General features: G+C 37.3%; 3 protein-coding genes and 1 pseudogene across 4 annotated transcripts; 1 reads left to right on the top strand and 3 right to left on the bottom strand.

The window, feature by feature from the left end:
- Positions 1-5,789: 5,789 nt before the first annotated feature.
- Positions 5,790-7,334, bottom strand: LOC148292383 (uncharacterized). Its single transcript, XM_088245800.1, has 4 exons — positions 7,269-7,334; positions 6,790-6,999; positions 6,585-6,653; positions 5,790-6,328 (listed from the first exon to the last, which is right to left on the bottom strand). Exons 1-4 carry the CDS (start codon positions 7,332-7,334, stop codon positions 5,945-5,947), a joined length of 729 nt encoding a protein of 242 aa, XP_088101926.1. The 3' UTR covers positions 5,790-5,944.
- A 4,134-nt stretch (positions 7,335-11,468) lies between these two features.
- LOC110759106 (B3 domain-containing transcription factor VRN1-like) lies at positions 11,469-13,533 on the bottom strand. The gene is made up of 3 exons (XM_021961137.2): positions 13,071-13,533; positions 11,940-12,464; positions 11,469-11,864 (listed from the first exon to the last, which is right to left on the bottom strand). Exons 1-3 carry the CDS (start codon positions 13,164-13,166, stop codon positions 11,628-11,630), a joined length of 858 nt encoding a protein of 285 aa, XP_021816829.2. The 5' UTR covers positions 13,167-13,533; the 3' UTR covers positions 11,469-11,627.
- Positions 13,534-15,118: 1,585 nt separating this feature from the next.
- LOC110759107 (uncharacterized) lies at positions 15,119-17,183 on the top strand (annotated as a pseudogene). Its single transcript, XR_015826135.1, has 2 exons — positions 15,119-15,874; positions 16,904-17,183. The product of XR_015826135.1 is annotated as an uncharacterized LOC110759107 (transcript).
- Positions 17,184-17,519: 336 nt separating this feature from the next.
- LOC148292382 (uncharacterized) lies at positions 17,520-20,736 on the bottom strand. The gene is made up of 2 exons (XM_088245994.1): positions 20,359-20,736; positions 17,520-19,401 (listed from the first exon to the last, which is right to left on the bottom strand). The coding sequence occupies exons 1-2, from the start codon at positions 20,578-20,580 to the stop codon at positions 17,986-17,988; spliced, it is 1,638 nt and encodes a 545-aa protein (XP_088102120.1). The 5' UTR covers positions 20,581-20,736; the 3' UTR covers positions 17,520-17,985.
- Positions 20,737-22,938: the final 2,202 nt, after the last annotated feature.

Raw genomic sequence — 22,938 nt, 5'->3', positions numbered from 1 at the left:
CTAAACTACCAACGGCTCGTGCACTTGCGAGTATCACAAGTTGAGGATGCAGTTGAACCCATTTTGGTGCAGCTGAAATCCACACAACAAGTTTTTGGCGCCGTTGCCGGGGATCGGTAACATTGTTTGATTCTATTTGACTTTCCTACTTTATTTTTTTTTCTTAACTAGACAATTTCTTGTTTTAAAGTTAATGACGTTAATGGACAAGTTGTGTTTGTAGTCCAACAGAAAAGGACAATTGCCCAACAAGCAGGAGAACTGGGTTTAAGTCCCAGCTTACACAATCCATTGGTGCTTGTTGCTTTGAAGCATGGAATTGGACTTGTGTTGATTTTTCCCTTTTATTTTTAGTTTTTTTTTATATTTCGTAATCCTTTAATTCCGTTTCAAGTTTTTGTATGTGTTTGTTTTAGCAATGTAAATAGCTCAATAAAAATGGAGAGAGATGGCAACTTCAAAGATAGGAAGTGTGGAGTAGTGGGAGAAGTCGTGACCTCCAAGTGCATCCATGCTCGACCTAATCGCTTCAAGGGGGAGCATTTCAATCCTTTCTCTTCTTTGAATTCTGTTTATTTTCGTAGTTGTTTTTGCCTTTTGGTCCGCGTTGAGTTCTTTGTTTTTCTATGTTGAATCCAACCATATAAAGAACGTAAAATTTGGACTTACGGTTGGAAAGTTATAGCCTAAAAACTGAACATAGGTCGAAGCTGAAAAACATAGAAACGAATCTGTCCAAATGGTGATAAATAGGTGATAGAAAGTGCTGGTTGTTTTTTTCTTTGGTTTCTTGGTTTGTTTCTTTTAGTACAATAATTTATATCGTTTGTTTGAGTTTGTTTAGAGTACTTAGTTCATTTTCGTTTATGGTTTGTTGTTTCATGTTATCTTAATTTGTTTTTGTTTCTTTTTCTTACGAGAATATATTTTTAAAAAAATTTAAAAAAAAAAAAAATTATTTTTCATATGAGCCGACTTATGGTAACCCCAGTGAGCACTTCCGTTAATACAGTGTCTAGGAGTTCTTTAGGCGACACCTTCGGTGTCTAAGAAGTTTGGGTTTTAAGCGGGACCATTGTGACCCCTCCAACCTTCCCGGATCCCCTGGCTGTGTTTTCTGAGGCCCTTAACTGGTCATCCGTGAGTTGCTTGTATATTCGTGTGTTTTTAAATTAAGTTTTATTTATTTATTTATTTTCTTTGTTTTCTTTTCTGTATAGTCTTTGTTTTTGTTTTGTTAAGTTAGTTTATTTATTTATTTACGTGGTATGGTTAGTTAGTTTATTTCTGAGTGTTAAAACACATTTTTATTTCAAACGCTGCATTAAAAACAAAACAAAAACAAAAACAAAAACAAAAAAAAACAAAACAAAAAAAAACAAAAAAAAAACAAAAAAAAAACTTCTTCTTCTTCTTCTTCTTCTTCTTCTTCATCTTCATCTTCATCATCATCATGGCTTGCCTCTATTTTCTCTTACTTGCAGAATCTGCAGCAGCTCGACATGGTCCTCATTTTTCCTCTGCAGTGCTTCCACGTGTTGATTGGCACAGTAGAGCCGCTTCTGCAAGTCCGCCACCATAGCCTTCAAGGAAGCTATTTCCTCGCTCATCGCGGCACACTCCCTTGTCCTCGCTAGTAGGCGCATGCCCAAATTGGTAGCGGAGACCGCGTGGAGCACAGTTAAATTGTGGGACTCCTCCACCGCTGCCTTGTCAGACCTCTGTGCCACATGCAGATGATCTGTCGGTGTGAGCTTGCTGCCAATCATGCCTCCCAGCAGCGCTGCTCTGTTCGGCATTGCCTCAGAAAAGTTTGGTATTATCTCAGCAAAGTTTGAGGCCGTGCCGTGATGATATGTGGAGTTTGGGAAGACAGGAGTTGGAGGAGCCCTTGTCTGGGCATTCGGTGGTGCAAGTGAGAGCTCAAGGTTGAGATCATCAAGGTGAGTGCATGAGGATGCCATTTGTTTTGCTTCTGAATTTTTTGATGTTTTTCCTTGAGTTTGCAGGAAGAAATGCTGGGTATCATCCGTTTGCAGAGGTGTGGTTTAAATAGACATACGCTGATGAGAGAGAGAGCCAACACCATTTCGGATTTCCCGGGCATGCTCGACCTAATCGCTTCAAGGGGGAGCACCTTTACTTTCACTTTACTTTTCTTTTTTCCGTGTTTTCTGGTGTTTTATGTTTTTGCCCGTTACTTTCATTTTCTAGAGCTTTGTGTTTTTGCTTTTTCCTTTCGGCTGTCATCTTTATTTTATTTTAGTTAGGGAACTGTGCTTCCATTTCCGTTTGTCGTCTTCGTTTGATTTAAGTTTGGAAAGTGTGCTTTCTTTTCCGTTTTCTTTTTCCTTCTGCAAATTTACTCTTTTATTTCCAAAACAAAATAAAGACAAAAACAACCAAAAAAATAAAATAAATTAAAATAAAAACATCAATAATGCAGTAGAAGTCATTTCTTCACAGTGCTCGGTGTCTCGACCATTGGAGCTTTGAGTTTGGCCCTCTGGCTGTCCTCTTCCTGGGCTTCATGCACAGCCTCTTGGGGCTCACCACTTGAGCTCCCAAAGATCGCAATCTTAGCTTGAGCGTAACTACTCTCACGATCTGCTTGCTTGCGTTTACCCGGTCGGTCTAGGTCTTCCAGCTGTTTTCGCATGTCGCGAGAGTACAACTCTACCATCTTTGATAGGTTTCTATTCTCGTCCCGCAATACTTCTAGCTGGTGTCGATTCACCTCCACTATCCTTGACCTCTCCCTTTTCAAGCTTTTTATAGCAGTCTGACACTCCTCAACCATACTTCGCTCCGCCGCCAACTGACCTTTCAGCACCTCTACCTCATGGGACTTCGCAAGTAGGCGATGACCCAAACTTGCGACTGTTGCCGTACTCTGCACGCTCAGTGCCAGGGCATCGCTCACGACCCGGTTGTCATCCCTTGTCCCCAGAACACGTATATCTTTAGGAGTCACCAGATTTCTGCCCACTCCAATGGCAACATCGTTGTCCAGGAGTATTGAGTCAGTTACTGTCACAGGCCCCCGTGCGGAAGCAAAGTAGGGCATCCATACTGGTGCCGCTGCTTGGCCTCGTGTTTGAGTCGGTGGAGCTAGGTTGAGATCCAACGAAAAGGGGTAGGAAGAGGCCATTTGATTTCTCACTTCTTATCTTCTTTCTTTTCTCTTTTGTGTGTTTCTGAGTTTGTGTTTTTTACCCTTTCTTTTTTTTACCTTTTATAGACTTAGTTTTTGCTAACCCTAGCCATTGCGGTTCTGAGTTCTGTGCGGCCCTTACGGCTTATCTCTATATGTCGCCGCACCCGTTTCCCAACCCCCTTAATTGCATTTTCACCTTTCACCACCTTCAAGTGAAAAAGTCGTCGCGCCTTCCTACGAGTCTAATAATTCTAGCTTGGGGGATGTGAAAGCGGCCTCTGCACGCCGACACGTCCCTCACCTATTTTCCCCGTGACTTCCCAGGAACCAAGGCATCAAGGACCACACTTTTTCTGTTTCGTAAATACCCGCCTTCGCACTCCCAATTCACGTTTCATTAAATTAAAATAAATAAATAAAAATAAATAAATTAATAACATGTGGGCTTCGGACTTCATTGTGGGCTTCGGGTTTTCACCGTTGTTAGGTTTCAAAGTGTGTTAACTTCTTTTGGGTTGGGCTTTCAATCGTTTGGGTTTTGGTTTGTGTAAGACTGTTTGTTTTCTGTTTCGAGTGTTTTACTGTTTCGTTTTTTTTATTTATTTTTATTTTTTTTGTTTGTTTGTAATTTTTATTTTGTAATTATTTTATTTCAATTCTTGTGTGTTTTGTGATTTTATATTTACTTTAGTACCTTTCATTTCTTGTTATGACATTGCTTGTTCCTAATTTTTAAACATTGAGGACAATGTTCATATCTAGATTTGGGGGTATTGGAGTTTACCAAGTAAATTTAGTTTCTCTTATTAAAAAAATATATATATATTTCTTGCGCTTTTTTTTTTTTTTTTTTATTTATATATTTTGAGTCTTGTTTTGTTTTGAGTCACTTTCCGAACACATTTGATGAGATTGTGATAAATGTTTGCATGACTTAAATGAAAATTGAATTTTATTTATTTATTTATTTATTTATTTTTTGTTCCTTGTAAATTCTTCTTGTAAAATAAAAAATAAAAAAATAATTCATTAATTAATTAATTTGGCATCGTTCTAGCATGGTATGTTCGAAACCTTCTTTGCACTTGCCATTTGTTTCATAATTTTCCAATTAAAGGATTTGCATGACCCAAAGAATTGTATCAAGCATAAATTAGACTTATATAACCATATAATGTGAGCTTTTGAGCCTTGTGCTTCATTTCATGAGTGTTATACACATACTCTTATTTTCTTGTCATCAAAGTTGTTGTTTGATCTCATTATTCATTGATTTGGTTGAACACTTAAAAGTCATTCATTCTTATGCAATTTGATTTCATGACATTTAAAGAAATGATATTAAGGCCTTCTTTGGATCGTTTGTGCCTTTCAAGCTAACCTTATGCATGCTTAAGCATGATTTTCCATTGTTAACCATTTTGAGCCTACATGTAAACCTTTTCTTTCATTTTACCAATTATATTTCCTCGCCTTAGCCCGAAAAACAAATATTTACCTTTCTAAGGAACTCATGAGCTCTAATTCGGATGTGTTTTTCATGCTAAGTTTGGGAAGGGATATTACATAGAAGAAAAAAAGAAAAAAAAGAAAATCACACAATTGGTGAAAGAAAAGAAAAGAAAAAAGTTATGATTAAATGGTAGTTGAATGAAATTTTGTTTTTGGGTTTCATTTTTGGGCCTTCAAAATAATTTGGTGTTTGGAAAGGAGTTTGAATCAATGTAAATGAAGGTATAAGGAGTTTTGATCATGTAAAAGAAAAAAAATCTAATCGTGATGATTCGAAGTCTTGTAAACAATTATTTTATGTTCTTACATTTTGAGTTCCTTGGACTTTGTATTATCCATACCTTTCATGGCGACATGAAGATGAGCTAGGGCTGCTGGTGGGATTTATTAGTGAAGTGCATCAACCATTTCAGATTTTATAATGCAAGTGTTGTATGCATTAGTGAAGTGCATCAACCATTTCAGATTTTATAAAACAAGTGTTGTATGCATTAGCCATACTTAATTCAGATTTTCAGCTTCCTTAGGCCTATATATAGTGAGGTTTCCCAAGCTTGTAAACACACCCCAAGGGGGGGAGCTCTCAAACACTTCTCTAGAGCTCCCTTCCCTTCTCTCCCTCAAATTCTCTTAGTTTCTCTTTCTAGTTTTCAATTGTTATAATGAGATCTTTGTGCTGAAATTCTCCTTAAGTTTTTCCAAGTTCTACTTAATTTTCATTGTTATGTAAATTCTTTTCTTTAGTTTCAAGTTTGATTAGTTTCCAAGTTTCAATTATGATTTTTGTTCTTATTCATTATGCTTATAAGTTAATATGCTAGTTTGAATGATTGATCACCATTTAGGCTTGCATGTTAGCTATCTTGGTTTGAATTAAGAATAGACACCATGCTTTAATTCGAATTGAACTATGAATAGGAAGAGTATGTATGGACATTCGACAACAGGGATTAGATACATGCTTGGTTGTTTAAATTGTTCTTCTATGCTTAATGGGTTCCTAATGCTTAATTTTAGGTTAGACAACAAATGATCAAATTAGGGAATTAGGAACACAAGGTTATGACCAAACACCATGGCTTAATCATACTTTAGCTAGAATCAATCCGTTAATCTAATTGAACTTGGGAACTTATCTGCTTGAGTTAGTTATTTCTTTCTTCCTTGTTTTATTTATTTCCTTTCTTTTTCATTTCTGTTTTGTGTAGGGAAACTAAATTGGATCATTCAATCACCAATCCCTGTGGAATCGACCTCGCACTTACATACGCTAAACTACCAACGGCTCGTGCACTTGCGAGTATCACAAGTTGAGGATGCAGTTGAACTCATTTTGGTGCAGCTGAAATCCACACAACACTCTCTACCTGTTGCAATCTCAACAGGGTTTACACTAGCCTCCACCGCCGCAAGTGCACCGTTTCCAATCTGAGTGAGCCTAGGCTCAGCCTGGTTCCTTGCTTTCGGTGCCTCAATTGCATTCTTGAGGTTTCTACTGTCTAGGTCGGAGTTAAAAGTCCACCCCTTCTGGACTTCATTCAAAGGTGGAGTGTTCATAATATTTCTGTCTGCTACAACCTCAATGGCTTTTTCTTTAATCTCCATAGCGGCAAATTTGCTGTTTCCAGTCCCAGTCAGATTATGCTTTGCCTGGATAACCTACAAATGCAATGAAAACAAGGTTCAAAAAGAACAATTGTTGTTGTATTGTTTACACACTAGTGTGAGACAAAGCATAAATTATGTTGCGAGAATAGAAATGAGCATGTACAAGATGCCAAAATTCAGGGGTTATTGCTACGATCACAGTTCTAGGATTTCATCGAACAAAAGACATCAACTACAAACAACTGGAGTGTATAGAAAAGTGTTATGAAAATTGTATGAGTTGCATCAGGGATCTCACACAGTGTACCTCTTTATTTTCCAGAGATGAAACTGCTTTGAACTCTTTCGCATCGGGATTTGACTTTGTTCTCTCAGACTGAAGCAAAAAAGGATTATTAGTCCATCTCTGACAACGATTCCATAGAATGTGTTTTCCACAGTTAAAAGCATTTATACAAGTGCACACAAGTAGCATAATAAGATATTTTCTTCACCAAATTCAACATACTTACTTTGGAAGCAACAACTTTTTCTGGAGCCTCAGGTCCTTTCACATGTGCACATCTCTCCACCTCGGTAAAAACATTGTCTGTGTTAAACGAGGATTTCTTCCGCTTGTTGAACCAGTTGACAACAATTTGGAGGTCCGTGGAGAGGCATGGACAGATAAGGTGTTTATAGACATAAAATGCACCACCACCAACCAGAAGACAATGATTAGCCTAAAGAATGGCCACAGTGGGAGCCTGACAGGTACAGAAATGGAAAAACAGGGAACATAAATAGATGAAACAAATTTTATAGCTCCTCATGATCATTAAACAATGAAAAGTTGAAAGAAATGTCAGCACTATGCCCCAAAGGACCTACTGATATCTAACTCGGTAACTCGATAGATTTCGTTTTCATTTTTTAAAAACAAATGAAAGCATAGTCTTAAAAAGAAGAAAAACCAAAAGTTTCTGTGTAAAAATTCTGTGGAACTATGTACATAGATGTGGTATGTGGCATTTTCTGGAACAAAAAGTCTGAAGCTGAACGAATAAACTACATCCATTTCATATGTTTAAATTGAATTCGAAAAAAGCAACGAGAACAACTTCAAATAACCTATGATTTAGGCATGTTTTCATATTTGTTAGTTTTTAACATGTGTTTTTACGACCAAATGTGACTCCATATAATTGTGAATGTATTACCAGAAAGCTACCACATATCTGAAAACATGCACAATATATCACAACCGTCTTAAAAAGTAACTTCAAAATTCTTTATGAGACTCTGTTTTGTCTCAATAAACCACAATGAATTGATAGCCTCACAAATTCACATCTGAAAATTCCATAGCTATTGAGAACAACAGCCACATTTTGAAAATTTCTGTTCTCCTTGTGATTCTAACACAAGGACAACCAAATTAATTTTATTTCGACATCTCCGTTTCTTTCCCATGTATGTACTAAGAAACAAATATTATGGACAACCAAATTAAGTTAGCAAAATTTGGGGGGAAACACACCACCTCACTCAAACTCACATTCCAGAAAGGCTTTCCTAATAACTTGGCTGAAAGTTCTGTTAAAGCTTCTGTTGCCTAAAATATGCAAGGTTTCAACTTTTGTATTCTTTTCTATTCATTTATTTGGAAACCAGAAAAAGCAAATCCCATAAAATAAACAACAGAATTACCATTTTAGGAGCTTCATAAATGCATGTTCAAATTGCAGAATCAATGAGAAGACAACCCAATAAGTATTCATCTTCTGAGAATCTGAAACAGAATTGGCCTCAATCGCCCTAATGGTACAACATCTGTCAAAAAAATAAAATAAACATTAAGGAAATCATCATCATTGTATCAACATCAATAAAAAAATAAAATTATTATCAAAATCATCATCATCATAAATTGTAATAACGAAAAATTACTCTCATTTGGTAAAGAAAATAAAATACCCAGAATCAAAATTATACACAAGAGCAAAGTAAAAGATGCTAAAGTGGATTCTACAAGGATGAAAACAGAGTTTCTTCAAAACAAAATAAAAATGTGGGTGGGGGAAGATAGGCTCACAGAGGATACACCAGAGAAAGTAGAGGCCTGCAAAAAAAGAAATCACAAACAACATGAAATGATGAAAAATTATTTTGTAGTATGAGAAACATTTCCTCAACTCAACCGTGCCAAGATTTTCGTTCTCTTAGAGAGAAGCATACCATGCAAGGACATCAAAGCATTGAAGGGAAAATTGAACGAGACCCACAAACCCCATCTTGAGCTTGAGCTTCTTTGTATGTTTTCCTTGTCGTCGTCCTCTGCTTTGAAATTGGAATTTTAAAGTCTTGGAGAAGACCTTGTGAAGAAGCAAGTCTTGTCCGTACAGCGGGGTCAAGTTTACGATGAAACCTTAAAAGGTAAACTTTCACTACAACTGGAAGGATATTCGTAAATTGAGTCCAAAAGAAAATATCGAAACAAACAGTGTTTACTAAAAAAACATAAACAAGCTTAGAAATGGAAGAATCTACGGAGCAACATCATCAATGTAGCCTCAACGCGAACTTCTCGAAAGGGATAGGTGTCTCCCACTGTCCAGGTTTTTTTTTTTTTTTTTCAAATTTTTTTTCAAAAAAAGTTTAAGGGAGGGAGAGGCTACACCCACTGTGCATTTTAAAGTGTTTGTCATTTTATATGCACGATTATTGTGCCTGTTGCTGTCACTCAACTCTCAAGGTCATTTTTCTCGCATAATGTAGACGTCATAAGTTTGTCTTAAAGATTAAGTTATTCATTTATTAAAGGCTTATTTACTGTAATGCTCCCTGAAACTTTGGTCAAATCTTATTTTGCCATTCGAAAGTTAAAATGGCCCACTTAACCGCCTTGACCATGGTTTTGTGTTCCACTTTGCCTCTTGCTGTTATCACCATTCATAACTCCGTCAATTTTGATGACGTGGCAGGGCTATTTTTGTATTTTTATCACAATGATGATGTGTCATATACATGACTCACTTTTTTTCTGAAGTGAAATAACATATTAATAAAAATTAAAATAATATAATTAAATAATGTATTTGTTGTTTAATTAAAAAATCTCTTGTTCTTCGTCTCTCTCTCGACCTCTCCCCTTCTTCCTCTAACTTCACCATCATACCACAACCACCACCCAACACAAAGCTACGCTCACCACCACCACTCCAACCCCACCGGAAAATCACCCACCTGCACCACAGTATAGTGCACCCATCTTCAACCCCGCAAAGACATATCATTGAAAATCACCAACAGAAAAACCCTCTGAGTAATGCTTATGGGATTTCAACCTAGAGAATTTATCAATCGTCCATGTGAATGTTACAGACACAAGCTCCCCAACTTGCTCAGCCTCCAGTTTTGGTTTAACAACCCAAAAACAGTAAACAAAAGAAAAATCAACATATTATAACAATAATAAACACCAAAAATCACACAATTGAGCCTAATTTAGAAAACCCATTAACTCAATCATGTAGGGCAATGCATATGATGCTACAAACAACATTCTCTTATACTACACACCCAAATAAATGTGGACAAAATTACTCTGCTAATTTTCTGAAGCATTGCCCTGTTTTTGTTTTCTGTTGGGGTTTATTTTGAGTTTTGAAGAAAATGTTCAATGATGAGGAAAAGCAAACCGGCTAACAAAATCTGATGCTACGTAGATTGTCTGCAACTTCCACTTGTGGAATGGATCTTTGAATTTTGTATAATTCTACTTGTAGGCCCAAATTTAGGGATTTCTTGGCCCAAGCTGCAGAGGTCTCGAGCAAGGAAAGAATGGCGGGGGTTTGAGCGGTTGCCAAGGTGTGGAGGCTGGGAGCGCTTGGGACACGACGCCATGGTCGTGCTCCCATGTCGACGACGACAAAGTCGTAGCTGGAGAGGCCATTGATCTTGGCGAGGGTTGGGGAGAAGGAGATGAGGTAGTTGTGGTGGTGGAGGTGTGGTTGTAAAAGGTGGTTGATTTGATAGGTGAGGAGGTGGCGGTGAGGTTTAGGGTTTTGACTGGTGATTGCTTTGGGTGGCGTTGGGTTGGGTGGTGGTTGTGGTCTGATGGTGAAGTTAAGGGAAGGAGAGGGCGCATAGAAACTGAGAGAGATGAAGAAGAAGATATTTTTTTAAATTAAATTTTCCATTATTTTTTTTAATTAAAAAGTAATTACATTATTTTAATTTTTATTAATATATTATTTCACTTCAGCTAAAAAAGTGGGCCATGTGCATGACACATCATCATTTGTGGTAAAAATATGAAAATAGCCCTGCCACGTCATCAAAATTGACAGAGTTATGAATGAAGATAACAACATGGGATAAAGTGGAACACAAAACCAAGGTCAAAGGGGTTAAGTGGGTCATTTTAACTTTCGGGGGGCAAAATGAGATTGGACCAAAGTTTCAAGGGGCATTACAATAAATAAGCCTTTATTAAATCAGTTATAGTTTCTTTAATAATATATGCTACTCAAATAACTATACTGATTCTAGAGCTAATGCATACAACAAATCTCGACTTTTGGCACAGGGATATACATTTATTGGATGAAAGGTTGGCACATACCATGCCCGTTGCTATAATTCTTCATGATAACTCGATAGATCGCACATTAATAATAGTTTAAAAGTGTTGATTTATTGTCCTTAAATTATGTATTTCACGAGTATGATCTTCATTTTATATACTGGCCTAGTTGAAATTCTTGTATTTCATTTTATTTGAACAAGTGAGTAAATTTGTCTTGGTTTAAGCTTTAACTTCTTGAGGCTGCTTTTGGCTAGGCACTAAAATAAAGAATATATAGGGGGAGCCAAATGAAGAGATGCATGAGGGAAACAAAGAGAGAAAAAGGAAATGACAGACAAAAAGAATGAAAGCAAACTACATGTGAAAGACATAGCATGGTGGAAAACAACTTTCTTTATGTGATTCATTAGCCACATTACCATATTGAGGCAAGGTTTGTTCAAATGAACTTTGTAGTTTTTCTCTTTATTTAATTGACAAATTTTTTTATCATCTATTTCATGAGGTTCAATCATCTTGATTTTCCGGTAGTGTAGTAGAAACTTTCATGCTTTCAGAAGAGGAGAAAATTACTAGATTAATAAAATTTCGATGAAGACTATTTTCTGATAATTTCTCGCTAACGGTACATGTTATACTTAAAATACTTTTAAAGGAAATTAAAAAGACAGCTACATTGGAAAATCATCTTTTACGGTATCCCTCGCAACAACAGTTCTAACAAATACCCCAACAGTACTAATCTGCCACTTTAAATCAACCCTAAGCACCCCCGAATAATCAGCATCTAAAAATGTTTACCACCAGTGCAACGTTGTTCGTGTCGATAAGCTCAAAGATGCAAACATCTCCTTTTTTCAACGAATTTTCCTTTGAAAATGCTCTCCAGCCAGCACTTAATTGACCGTTGTAACGATGAAAATTCAGTTTCACAGGCCACGATCTATCTCCGACCCAAAGCCTCACGATTTGGGTCTCCATTGTAGTGAAATTCTTCCGAAAACTAGCTGGAACATTCTGCATAACATAGATAATATTAGTATTGAATGACCAACCGAAGTTGTATAATTATTTGTTGTCAATGACCATTACCATCCCAAGGTGTGACCCCAAAGTGACTTTGAAGAATGGGTGGCTTGAGACGAACTCATTGGCAGCTTCAACATTAACCCTTTTAGATGAAGATGAAGATGATGGCTTTGATGAAGAACGAGGATTTGTTCTGCTTTTCTCTTGAGGCAGAGGAGATAGCAAAGGACCAGTTTTGTGCTTTGTTTTTGGGAAGGTTGGAAAATACTCCAAACTTTCAACAGACTTAACATCATCTTCTTCATCAGTTTCTTCAATCAGGGTTATAGCTATGGGATAATCCATCTCTGTGCCGCTTTCATCAAATATCAAAACGTGGAATTTTGAGTTCCCCTCATACCGGAAAAGTAAGGAGTTGCCTTTTTTGAGAGAGTAAAACTCAGAGAACTCCGGCCAACCCTTTCCAAACCAAACCTCACCATTACATCTTCTGAGTTTGATTTTCCATTCTGAACCACATGGGAGTTTAAGGTGTATTTGCTCTGATAGATGCTCAGCATATTTGTCCAGAAATGTCTTTGGCACCCTCTGCACAAAACAAAAGCTTGTCAAGCAGCTATTTCATGCGCTTTGCCTCCTTCAGTTCTGAGTTACAACGCTTTTTCTGTCTTATATAACACCAGTTGAAAAGAACAAAATTGCAGGATAGTAAATGCAGCATATGCTTTATTTCTCTGCCAATGTGAGCTTGGATATGCAATTAACAAATATAGAGGCACCGATTTAAATTCGAAAACTTAATGAGGCACCAATTTAAATTCGAAAAAGAATATATATATATATATATATATATATATATATATATATATTATTCAAACAATGAGCAAAAATGAGTTCTGATTTTGGACAGAAGAAACATGAACACTTACTATCTGTCAAACTAAGCAAAAATAAGAGTTGTAATTTCTTGGTGGCCCATAAAATTACTATGATGAGCAGTGTATGTATAGGGGAAGGTGAGGAGAGTAGGAAGGAAGAAAGAGAAAGAAAAAAAACTATTTTTTCTAAGATTGGATAAGAGTAAAACACCAGATCTAAGTAGTGACTAGTCAGCAACCAAGAACATAGCATTCAAGTATTTTGTAATGCAGAGCATGTACGTATTTAGTTGAAGAGAGAGTTGGGCTTGCTTACAAGTCTTTTGTCTACGATCTTGTTAAAAAAATGGGGAGTTGTAGCACGAAACTTCGGACCTTGATGATCAATTTTCTGGTGAGGTGAAGGCGCCATTGTAGGTAGCACTTGAAAACTTTAAGATGTGTCTGCTTCAAGATAAAGCCAATGTAGGAGGCAGCTATGGCTTCACTTCATTTTTATGCTGAGTTGTTGTGCCATCTCAGCTAATTAAATTGAGTTCAGGGGCAGGAAGTTGTCAAGTTTATGAAGGCTCTGCCAACCACAAGCACTTGACATTAAAGCTGAAAAGAGTGTAGGGAGAGATTTAAACTGGGATGGGGAGTATTGAAGATTTTCCTATATAGGTAGAGAGATTTAAATGTTTGTTTATCATCCAAACAGCTTTTTGGGGAGTCAGAATACAGCTGTAGCCATATGAATATGAAGGCTACGTTCAGGATTTGCAGATTCAAGCCCACAAAACTGATGAAGAGAGGCTTTTTTTTAAGCAGAAAGCAGAAAGTTTTCACCAAAATGTGCTAAGCTAGCTAGAGCACCTAACATATGCCAGCATGCTTTTGCCTTTTTGAGAAATTTTCACCAAGATGTGCTTTTTAGCTAGCAAGGCCTGAGCCTGACCATCCAATAATATGTCAGCATGCAAAAGGCGAACCAGACTTTGCTTAAATGCTCTTTGCCTCTTTGAGTTTTGAGATACCCTTCTTTTTCTGTCTTCCTCTTTAGGGTTACCATTCTTGTATAACAGACTTTGCAACTCTGAAAGCTGGAAGAGACACAAATTTTGCTTTGATTTCTTTGTGCATACCAAGATTTACAAGAGTTTAAGATTGTTTCTATCCCAAAGCTTTCACATGCTGTGGCTAGATTGTTAATTTTTTTTTTATTTGGCTAAGGAATTAAACACATTGAACACCAAGGAAATTGATAAAGCAAAAATGCAAATTTTTTTTATTAAAGTGAACAGTTTCCATCACCATCCAAAAAGTTCATGTAGTAGTGTGTGTTTTTCTGCTCCAAAATAAATTCTGATTGAAAAGCTTGATGTGGCCATTATATTGTGGACATGCAGTGATGCAATTAGTGCTTGATGTGTTTCCATGGAAATTGTACAATTTTTTTTTTCTTCTTCAACAATCTTTAAAAGTTTTGATTTTAGTTAACATCATCAACAAACTAAATCTTCGTTTATTTATTTATTGTAACGTAATGCAATAATGAGAGAAACCTCAAAACTTATTGAATAATAATAGGAATAACAATGCTAATCACAAAGCTAAAGTTACTTTTAGTATTATCTCAAATTGCCACGTTATTTTGACTCATTTCAGTGTTTTCTTCGAAACAACAACGAGTTATGGGCTCAAATCAGTGTTCAAGGCTCTATCAACATTCCATGATCCTTTAATCATAAAAAAAGTGAAGTTCTCATTAGCATGACTGAAAGACAATCATAGGAACTTTTCTAATTACAAAATCCTTTTAACCTTGAGATGCTCCATTATTGGTGGTAACGTTAAAACATACTTAGCTATGTAAGGTGTTGTTTGTGCTGCTTCTTTTAAGGCAAGGACTATAGTCTATAGCGTATGAGTAATAATAGCAGGGTTGTTGCTTTCGTTGAACCTAAAGTAATCTTCTCTAATCAATACATGCCATAAGACTACAATGCATCACCGAAAAACCAATAATGCGTATGACATGCAAAGGAGTTTGAGCATCGTTCGAGCGTTCTCGAAAGAGCTCGTGCATAACCTTAAGTGACTATATCTTTAAATCGTTAAATAAATAAAGAAAGAAACTAAAGTCTTTAGTGTGCTACTAAAAAGTTAGTTTTCCAAATTTCCTCAATAACCATGCAGTCTAATATGTGAACATGCTATGATCTTAAAAATTAGGTGTTGGGTGCTCTGACTAACTTGTTGGGTGTATTGTAAATAGAATTTCCCAAAAACGTTTGGGCTAAGGGAGGTTCGAGGCCCAAGAAATGGATTTGGACCCATTATCAATTTTTGTCTGAGTTTCACAGACCGTGGTGGAGCCCAACTTAAGCCTCCGTCCCTGTGTAGGGTTTATGCCTGCAACCTCTCGCGCCATACCAGTCACTCTCTTCTGAGCTTCAGAAGCCATGGATGCACCAAGCTTATGTTAACCTAATCACGACCAGAATGCCCAGATAACATCCTCAATTCCCTGAAATCACACCCCTAGCCCCAACAAAATGAGATATTTACGGTTCATTTCCCCACATTTTTCTCGTATTCACAAAACCTTAAACCCCCAAAGCCCTAATCTTCTATCCTCTCTCCAATCAAAGCCCCAGATTTGTTCGCATTTCGTGTGCAATTACACCACTGGTGCACCGGAGCAAAGGCCACCTCCGTCTGAGACGGTGTCGGCGATCGCGGATGAGATCTCGGGCCTGACTTTGCTTGAAGTCTCGGACCTCACGGAGGTTCTGAGGGAGAAATTGGGCATAAAGGAGATGCCGGTGATGGCGATGATGATGCCAGGGATGGGATTTGGCGGCTTGAAAGGGGCCGGCAAGGGTGGTCCGGCGGCGGCTAAAGGCGAGGAAAAGGTGGAGAAGACGGCTTTTGATGTAAAGCTCGATTCTTTTGATGCTGCAGCCAAGATCAAAGTGATTAAGGAGGTGAGGACGTTTACCAGTTTGGGGCTGAAGGAGGCCAAGGACTTGGTGGAGAAGGCGCCTACCCTGTTGAAGAAGGGGGTTACGAAGGAGGAGGCGGATTCAATTGTCGCTAAGATGAAGGAAGTTGGGGCCAAAGTTTCTATGGAGTGAGGTAATTTGTGCAATTTTGCTCATACGTTTTGTGAATTTGAATTTGATTGTGTGGTGTGGGTTGTAGCGTGTGTAGCGTAGTGACAAAGCCTCATGATTTGGTTCATTGTAGTGAAATGCTTCCGAAAACTAACTGGAAAATGCTGCATAACATAGATCATATTAGTATTGAATAAAGTCCTGCATGGAGTATTTATAAGTTAATGTTTGAACCAAATGAAGTTGTATAATTATTTGTTGTCAATGACCCTTACCATTCTAAGGGATGACCCCAAAGTAACTTTGAAGAATGGGTGGCTTGAGACGAACTCGTTGCAGGCAGCTTTTAACATTACATCTTCATACCGGCAAAACAGTTTCCTTTTTTGAGAGGGTAAAACTCAATGAACTCTGGCCAACCCTTTTCAAACCAAACCTCACCATTACATCTTCTGAACCACTTGGGAGCTTAAGGTGTTTGTGATCTGATAGATGCTCCTTGGCACCCTCTGCACAAAACAAAAGCTTGTCAAGTAGCTATTTCATGCGCGTTGCCTCTTTCATTTTTGAGTTACAATGCTTTTTCGGTCTTCTTTTTTTCGGTGACTACTCTTATGACACCAATTGAAAAGAACAAAAATTCAGGCAAAGTTTTATATATAGGAAATGAAGAGTAATCGTAGAAGGACAAACATGATCTATATTTTAGCCTATTATCAGAATTGCAGGACAGTAAATGCAGCATATGCTTTATTTCTCTGCCAATGTGAGCTTGGAGATGTAAGATGCATTTAACAAATATTGATATCAATATTTCATTATAAAGACTACAATTCAGTCCAATTTCCAGGGTTTTTTTGAGTTCCTATTTGAATGTCATAGGTGAAATTATTTTGTGATAAGGGGGGCACAATTTGGATTTTCGCCCTTAAGCCTTAGAAAACTCACATCCAGTTATGTGTTGGACCTTTAAATTTTCATCTAAATTTATTCTGCAAAACCAGAATTTGGTATGTCTATCTAAATTTATTCTGCTTTTCTATTGATGCAGAGGAGATGGCAAAGGATCGTATCTGAGCTTTGTTTTATTCTGCATTTAGTTGTGTCATCTCATCCAAAGTGAAGTACAGTGGCAGTGAGTTATGAAGGCTCTGCCAACCACAAGCACTTAACATGAAAGAGGAAAATCTTGTAGGGTTGTGGAAAGACTGGACTCATTGTGGAGATCGGAGGACAAAGCTGTGCCAAGTGACTTTAAGAGAATGATTTTGTTTGAATTTTGACCACAACAAATGGTTTTGGTATATTGCATTATGACCAGATTGAGGCTAGTACTAAACCATTGCCAAACAAGGCATAAATTTTTCAGAAAAGCAGAGGCATGATGCAGGAAAAAAAAAAAAAAAAAAACCCCACTCAGCTCTTTGGGAAGTCAAAATACAGCTAAACAACATTGGCAAGAAAAAAACAAAAACAAAAAAGGGGTAGAGAATAAAAGGGTTCCTTTTATTTATTTTTTACAACAAGAAGGCCTAACAAACCATCCAACACAAAGATGTAATAACATTTAAATATGTGAACTTTACTGCAATCAAAGGGTGTGGGTTAAGTAAAAATGTCTCAAAGTTTTACTCAAAATTTCCATATTTTTCTAATAATTTCCATTCTCTGTCTAATTTTTACCACTATCGATATTTTCTCCATATCCATCGAAATTGATATTTAATACCTTTCAGCACTCAAAAACATGGGGCCACACGTTCAGTTAATTCGAATTTTCACTACTTGACAAAACAGTGGTAAAATCCAACTACCTCTAAAGGCATGCAGGGTCATCTCTAAGTTTCCTACAAATGAGAAAACAATTTGAAAATACACGAGCACGAAAGCAAGCAGTCAAACATTATTTGTCCACAACCCCTACATTCCGTTCGATAAACGATGCAAGTGCCTCCTTCCATTACGATGCGATACCATGTCAAACTCAGTACAGCAGCCTACATCACAAATCTTGCACCACAGAGGAGGACCATTCATCCTTAGACCACTATTTGCCTTGTGGTGTTCTAGCATATTTTCCTAATGCTTCCTTCCACTGAGAATGCCAAGTCAATCTCACCAGGGAAGTGCACATTACAAATTTTGCACCACACGATGATCCTTCATCCTTGGAGCTTCATTTGGGTTCTGTTGCTGGCCTTGCACCTTTCCCTTGAGAGTTATTATAAGTTTCCTTTTCAGTGCATTGCTGGATATACCCTCTGATGGCTCCTCAGCTGCTTGCACCTTTCGATTGATAATCACCTTGGGTTTTGATCCACTGCCCGGTACAGTGTTTTCTGGCTCATCTGCATGCACCTTTCGATTGATAAAAATCTTGGGTCTTGATCCACTGCTCGGTATACTGCTTTCTGGCTCATCTGCGTGCACCTTTCGTTTGATAATCCACTTGGGTCTTGATCCACTGCTCGGTATACTGTTTTCTGGCTCCTCTGCTTGTGCCTTTCGAATTATAATAACCTTAGGTTTTAATCCACTGCTCTGTATATTGTTTTCAGGCTCCTCTGCTTGCACCTTTCGATTGATAATAATCTTGGGTCTTGATCCACCGCTCGGTATACTGTTTTCTGGCTCCTCTGCTTGCACCTTTCGATTGATAATAATCTTGGGTCTTGATCCACTGCTTGGTATACTGTTTTCTGGCTCCTCTGCTTGTGCCTTTCGAATTATAATAACCTTGGGTTTTAATCCACTGCTCTGTATACTGTTTTCTGGCTCCTCTACTTGCACCTTTCGATTGATAATAATCTTGTGTTTTGATCCACTGCTCGGTGTACTTTGTTCTGGCTCCCCTGCTTGCACCTTTCGATTGATAATAACCTTGGGTTTTACTCCACTGCTGGGTATACTGTTTTCTGGCTCCTCAGCTTGAACCTTTCGATTGATTATCCACTTGGGTTTTGATCCACTGCTTGGTATACTGTTTTCTGGCTCCTCTGCTTGCACCTCTCGATTGATAATAACCTTGGGTTTTGATGCAATGCTCGGTATACTTTTTCCTGGCTCCTCATGCTTATCAGATTTAGCTAGGGCCATTTTGGGGACATATGCCTGCCTCTTTGCATTCAGTGCCTCATGTGATGCCTTGTGTATCCTTATTAGGTTGGAATTCAAAGTTCTTTCACTTGGAATTGTTACCTCAAGAGCACCAGTCCACTCTTTCCGGACATTTTGGGTAGACTCAATAAGCTCTCTACCTGTTGCAATCTCAATAGGGTTTACACTAGCCTCCACCGCTGCAACTGCACCGTTTCCAATCTGAGTGAGCCTAGGCTCAGCCTGGTTCCTTGCTTTCGGTGCCTCAATTGCATTCTTGAGGTTTTTACTGTCTAGGTCGGAGTTAAAAGTCCACCCCTTCTGGACTTCATTCAAAGGTGGAGTCTTCATAATATTTCTATCTGCTACAACCTCAATGGCTTTTTCTTTAATCTCCATAGCGGCAAATTTGCTGTTTCCAGTCCCAGTCAGATTATGCTTTGTCTGGATAACCTACAAATGCAATGAAAACAAGGTTCAAAAGAGCAATTGTTGTTGTATTGTTTACACACTCGTGTGAGACGAAGCATAAATTATGTTGCGAGAATAGAAATGAGCATGTACAAGATGTCAAAAATAAAAAATTTAAACCTATCAATTTTTGTATGATGAAATTGGATAACAGAAGGGACTATAAGTATAAAATTAGATGGAAAAATGAGAAGGCCACCTGCTCGCCACCAAAGAGTTGAACAGTAAAGTCAATGGAACCACTAGTGAAGATAGTTCTGTACCTTTTTCATAAATGAATTACAACTAGTACATTTCAACTCTTTATGAATGTCAAAATGCGTCGACAATGCAAAATGTTCTGAGAAGTTTTTTAGTATATGCAAAACCTCTACTTGGTCAGCTTCTGTTTCTTTTGTTTTCACTATTACCTGCACTGCTTTGATATCTTTCGGTGTAACATTACGCTCTCCGGATTTTGACTGTATGAATTAGGCTCTAAAATATTGTCATGATGAGAACTTCATTCACTACACTTACCCTTTGAGATTATTGTACACTGTCATCTAAGTCAAACAAGAACTACTAACCGCTAAAATGTATAGAAAGTACCAAGAAATTAGTATGAATCTAATCAGGGATGAAACTATCAAACATCCAACTATTTCGTACACATTCTCTATGGATGAAACTATTTTCAACTCTTTTATTACATCAAAATTTGACCTTGCTCTCTCAAACTAAGCGAAAGGTGGAGCAAGGTATCATATCAGAAAGTATTACAATGATTCATTTAACAACCAAAACTGAATTTGTGCTTTCCCACAGTTCAAAGCATTGAAGTAAGAATTCATGAATGCACCACTTCACGCAGGCATATTCTAGAACTTACATTTACTTCACAGCGATATTGCATCTAACATAAAACATTTTCTTCACAACAAAATTTGACTTACTTACCTTGCAAGCAACAATTCTTTCCAGAGCTTCAGGTCCATTCTCCTGTACATATCTCTCGAGCTCAGCAAGAAAGCTTTCTCTGATACACGACGACTCATTCCTCCGCTTGTTGAACCATTTGATAACAATTTGGGGGTCCATGGTGAGGCATGGACAGATGAGGTGTTTATAGACATAAACAGCACCATCAAAATGAGGTATCACCAACCAGTAGACAATCATTATCCTAATGTACTGCCACAGCAGGAGCCTGACAGATCAAGAATTGGCAAATGCAAAACATAAATAGACGAAACAGATACTGTAACCTAATAGCCTCCTCATGATCATAGCACATTGAAAAGTTGTAACAAATTTCAGCTATCAAAAAGAACCTAACTGATATTTTAACTCGATGGGGTATTTAGTTACATTATTCTGAAAAAAAAGTGGAAGCATAGTATTAAAAAGAAAAAAAGTAGAAGTTTCTTTGTAGATGTTCCATGGAACTAAGCACAATGAATGTGATGTAATATTTGGTGAAACAAATAGTCTGAAGCTGAACGCACAGAATATGGCACAATCATTTTGAAAAAGAAAAAGAAAAACTTTAAAATTGTTTGTGAAACTCTCTGTTTCTTCTCAATAGTACGTATTTCATTAGTTTAAATGTACGTACTAAGAAATAAAAAGAGACATGGATGACCAACTCAATTGAGAAAATTCTGGGGGGAAAATAAACAACTTTAGATCCACATTACAGAAAGGATTTCAAAAAATTTGGCTGCAAGTTCAGTTGAGTTTCTGTTTCTTACAATATTCGCGGTTCAGAATTTTAATTTCTTCCATTTACTTGGCGACCAAAAAGAGCAATATGCAATTAAATAAAACAACAGCATTACCATTCAAGGAGTTTCAAGAAAGCATGTTCAAAGAGCAAAATCAATGAGAGGACAAGCCAATAAGTATTTAACATCTGAGTATCTGAAATGGAATTGTTCTCAATCGCCCTAATGGAACAACATCTGTCAAAAGAGAAAATAATCATCCTCATTGTATCAACATGAAAATAACAGTTTTTAAGTCTATGGAAAAAATAAAAAAAATCCATTTCAAAATCAATAATTAAAGATCCCATTATTATTAACATCATCACTATTGTTTCATAGTTGAGATGTGTTTCGACTTGTATTGGAAGACCATAAAGGCCAAGTATGAATTTGGGCCTAAGAGGCCATTTTATCTCAGGCTAGACCTAAGATAGGTCGGCCGAAATGTGAGTCCAAGCTCAATCTCTACTTAGAAGTTGCAATCCCTAAGCACCATAACTCTCTTGAGGGTTTTGGAGGACGTCCAGGTCGGGCAGGTCCTGCCCGACCTCAATCTCGTCGACAGGTCGACCTGACTGTTGAACCAATTTCAGGCATCAACAACCATCATCTTAATAAATTGTAATTTCGAAACCACGCCCATTTTCCTTGCATTTTTATTTGAAAAAAAATTATGCAGAACATCAAAGTAAAAGATACTAAAGTGAACTCTACACACTGATTAAAAGAGTGTATATATACATAATTTTTTTTTCTTTTTTTGAAAAAGAAAACCTAGAGCTTTACAGAATATCTCATCAGAAAGTTACATATGTATGTAGGAGAGAGAAACTTACAGAGGATACACCCAAGCAAGGAGAGGCCTGCAAAAAAAAAATTCACAAACAACATGAAAACCTTATTATGTTAATATTAATTGTGAGAAAATTGGCTCAACTCATTCTCATATAAATAAAGATTTTTTTTTTTTTTAAAGAACGAAAGAAAAAGAAAAAAAAAAAAAAAGCACACCATGCAAGTAGAGTAAAGCATTGAAGCGCAAATTCAAGAAGCACAAAGCCCATCTTGGGCTTCAGCGTTTCTGTTTGGTCTCTCTGTCCTCCGTTGGGATTGGAATTTGAAAGACTTGACGAAGAGACACTTGTGTCCGTACAGTGGGGAACTTAAAAACCTTAAACCTTAAAACCCAAGTTTCACTCTAGGGACGGGAGGGTCGAGCAGTCGCCTTCAGCAATTGTAATTTGTACGGTGCTTGCTAGTGACAAATAACCCTCCTGGTTTCATTTAATTACGAAATTGCCATGCTAGTGAAATGATATGAGCACAAAGCACAATACTCACAAAATAACCCTCCTCTGCATTTAGGTTAAGTGAACTGTCTAAGCCCAGTATTGACTTGTAAATCAGTGGTCTTAGGTACAAATCCCATGACACCATTGTAGTGTATGTGTGTGAGAAACCTCTCTTACCCTTGTAGTTTAGACTATTATTTATATTAAAAAAAGAGGTTAAGTGATTTGATTTGGTATAACCGAGTTTTTTGAGACAAGCAATATTGGGGATAGGGAATTCAAACACAGAATTTCAGGTGCATAAGTAACTTCTCTTAACCACTTGAGCTTCAAACCCTTTGCATTTGAGTAGATTGTGTAATCTTTAATAACTTGTTTATTTATTTTCTTCATAAGGCTTAACTTGTTTACTAAACAGGTTAACAGGTTCAGTCATCTCATGCGATTAGCATGACACAATTATTAGTGCATTACACAAA

The sequence above is a fragment of the Prunus avium genome, chromosome 8, assembly GCF_965620075.1.
Source record: "Prunus avium chromosome 8, drPruAviu1.hap1.1, whole genome shotgun sequence".
In the NCBI taxonomy this organism is placed as follows: Eukaryota; Viridiplantae; Streptophyta; class Magnoliopsida; order Rosales; family Rosaceae; genus Prunus; species Prunus avium.
The sequence above is the reverse complement of the archived record's forward strand: the minus strand, read 5'-3'. Positions and strand labels throughout refer to the sequence as shown.

What these genes read in the sequence shown, in the direction of transcription:
- LOC110759106 (XM_021961137.2), bottom strand. Translation starts at nt 13,166, where the DNA reads ATGGCGCCTTCACCTCACCAGAAAATTGATCATCAAGGTCCGAAGTTT. An exon ending in AGATCGTAGACAAAAGACTT is followed by an intron (nt 12,465 to 13,070) that starts GTAAGCAAGCCC and finishes TGTTTTGTGCAG; the next exon opens with AGGGTGCCAAAGACATTTCT. An exon ending in TGGGGTCACACCTTGGGATG is followed by an intron (nt 11,865 to 11,939) that starts GTAATGGTCATT and finishes TATGTTATGCAG; the next exon opens with AATGTTCCAGCTAGTTTTCG.
- LOC148292382 (XM_088245994.1), bottom strand. Translation starts at nt 20,580, where the DNA reads ATGATTGTCTACTGGTTGGTGATACCTCATTTTGATGGTGCTGTTTAT. An exon ending in AAAGAATTGTTGCTTGCAAG is followed by an intron (nt 19,402 to 20,358) that starts GTAAGTAAGTCA and finishes TTGCATTTGTAG; the next exon opens with GTTATCCAGACAAAGCATAA.
- LOC148292383 (XM_088245800.1), bottom strand. Translation starts at nt 7,334, where the DNA reads ATGGATGTAGTTTATTCGTTCAGCTTCAGACTTTTTGTTCCAGAAAAT. An exon ending in ATGCCACATACCACATCTAT is followed by an intron (nt 7,000 to 7,268) that starts GTACATAGTTCC and finishes GCCATTCTTTAG; the next exon opens with GCTAATCATTGTCTTCTGGT. An exon ending in AAAAAGTTGTTGCTTCCAAA is followed by an intron (nt 6,654 to 6,789) that starts GTAAGTATGTTG and finishes TTTTTGCTTCAG; the next exon opens with TCTGAGAGAACAAAGTCAAA.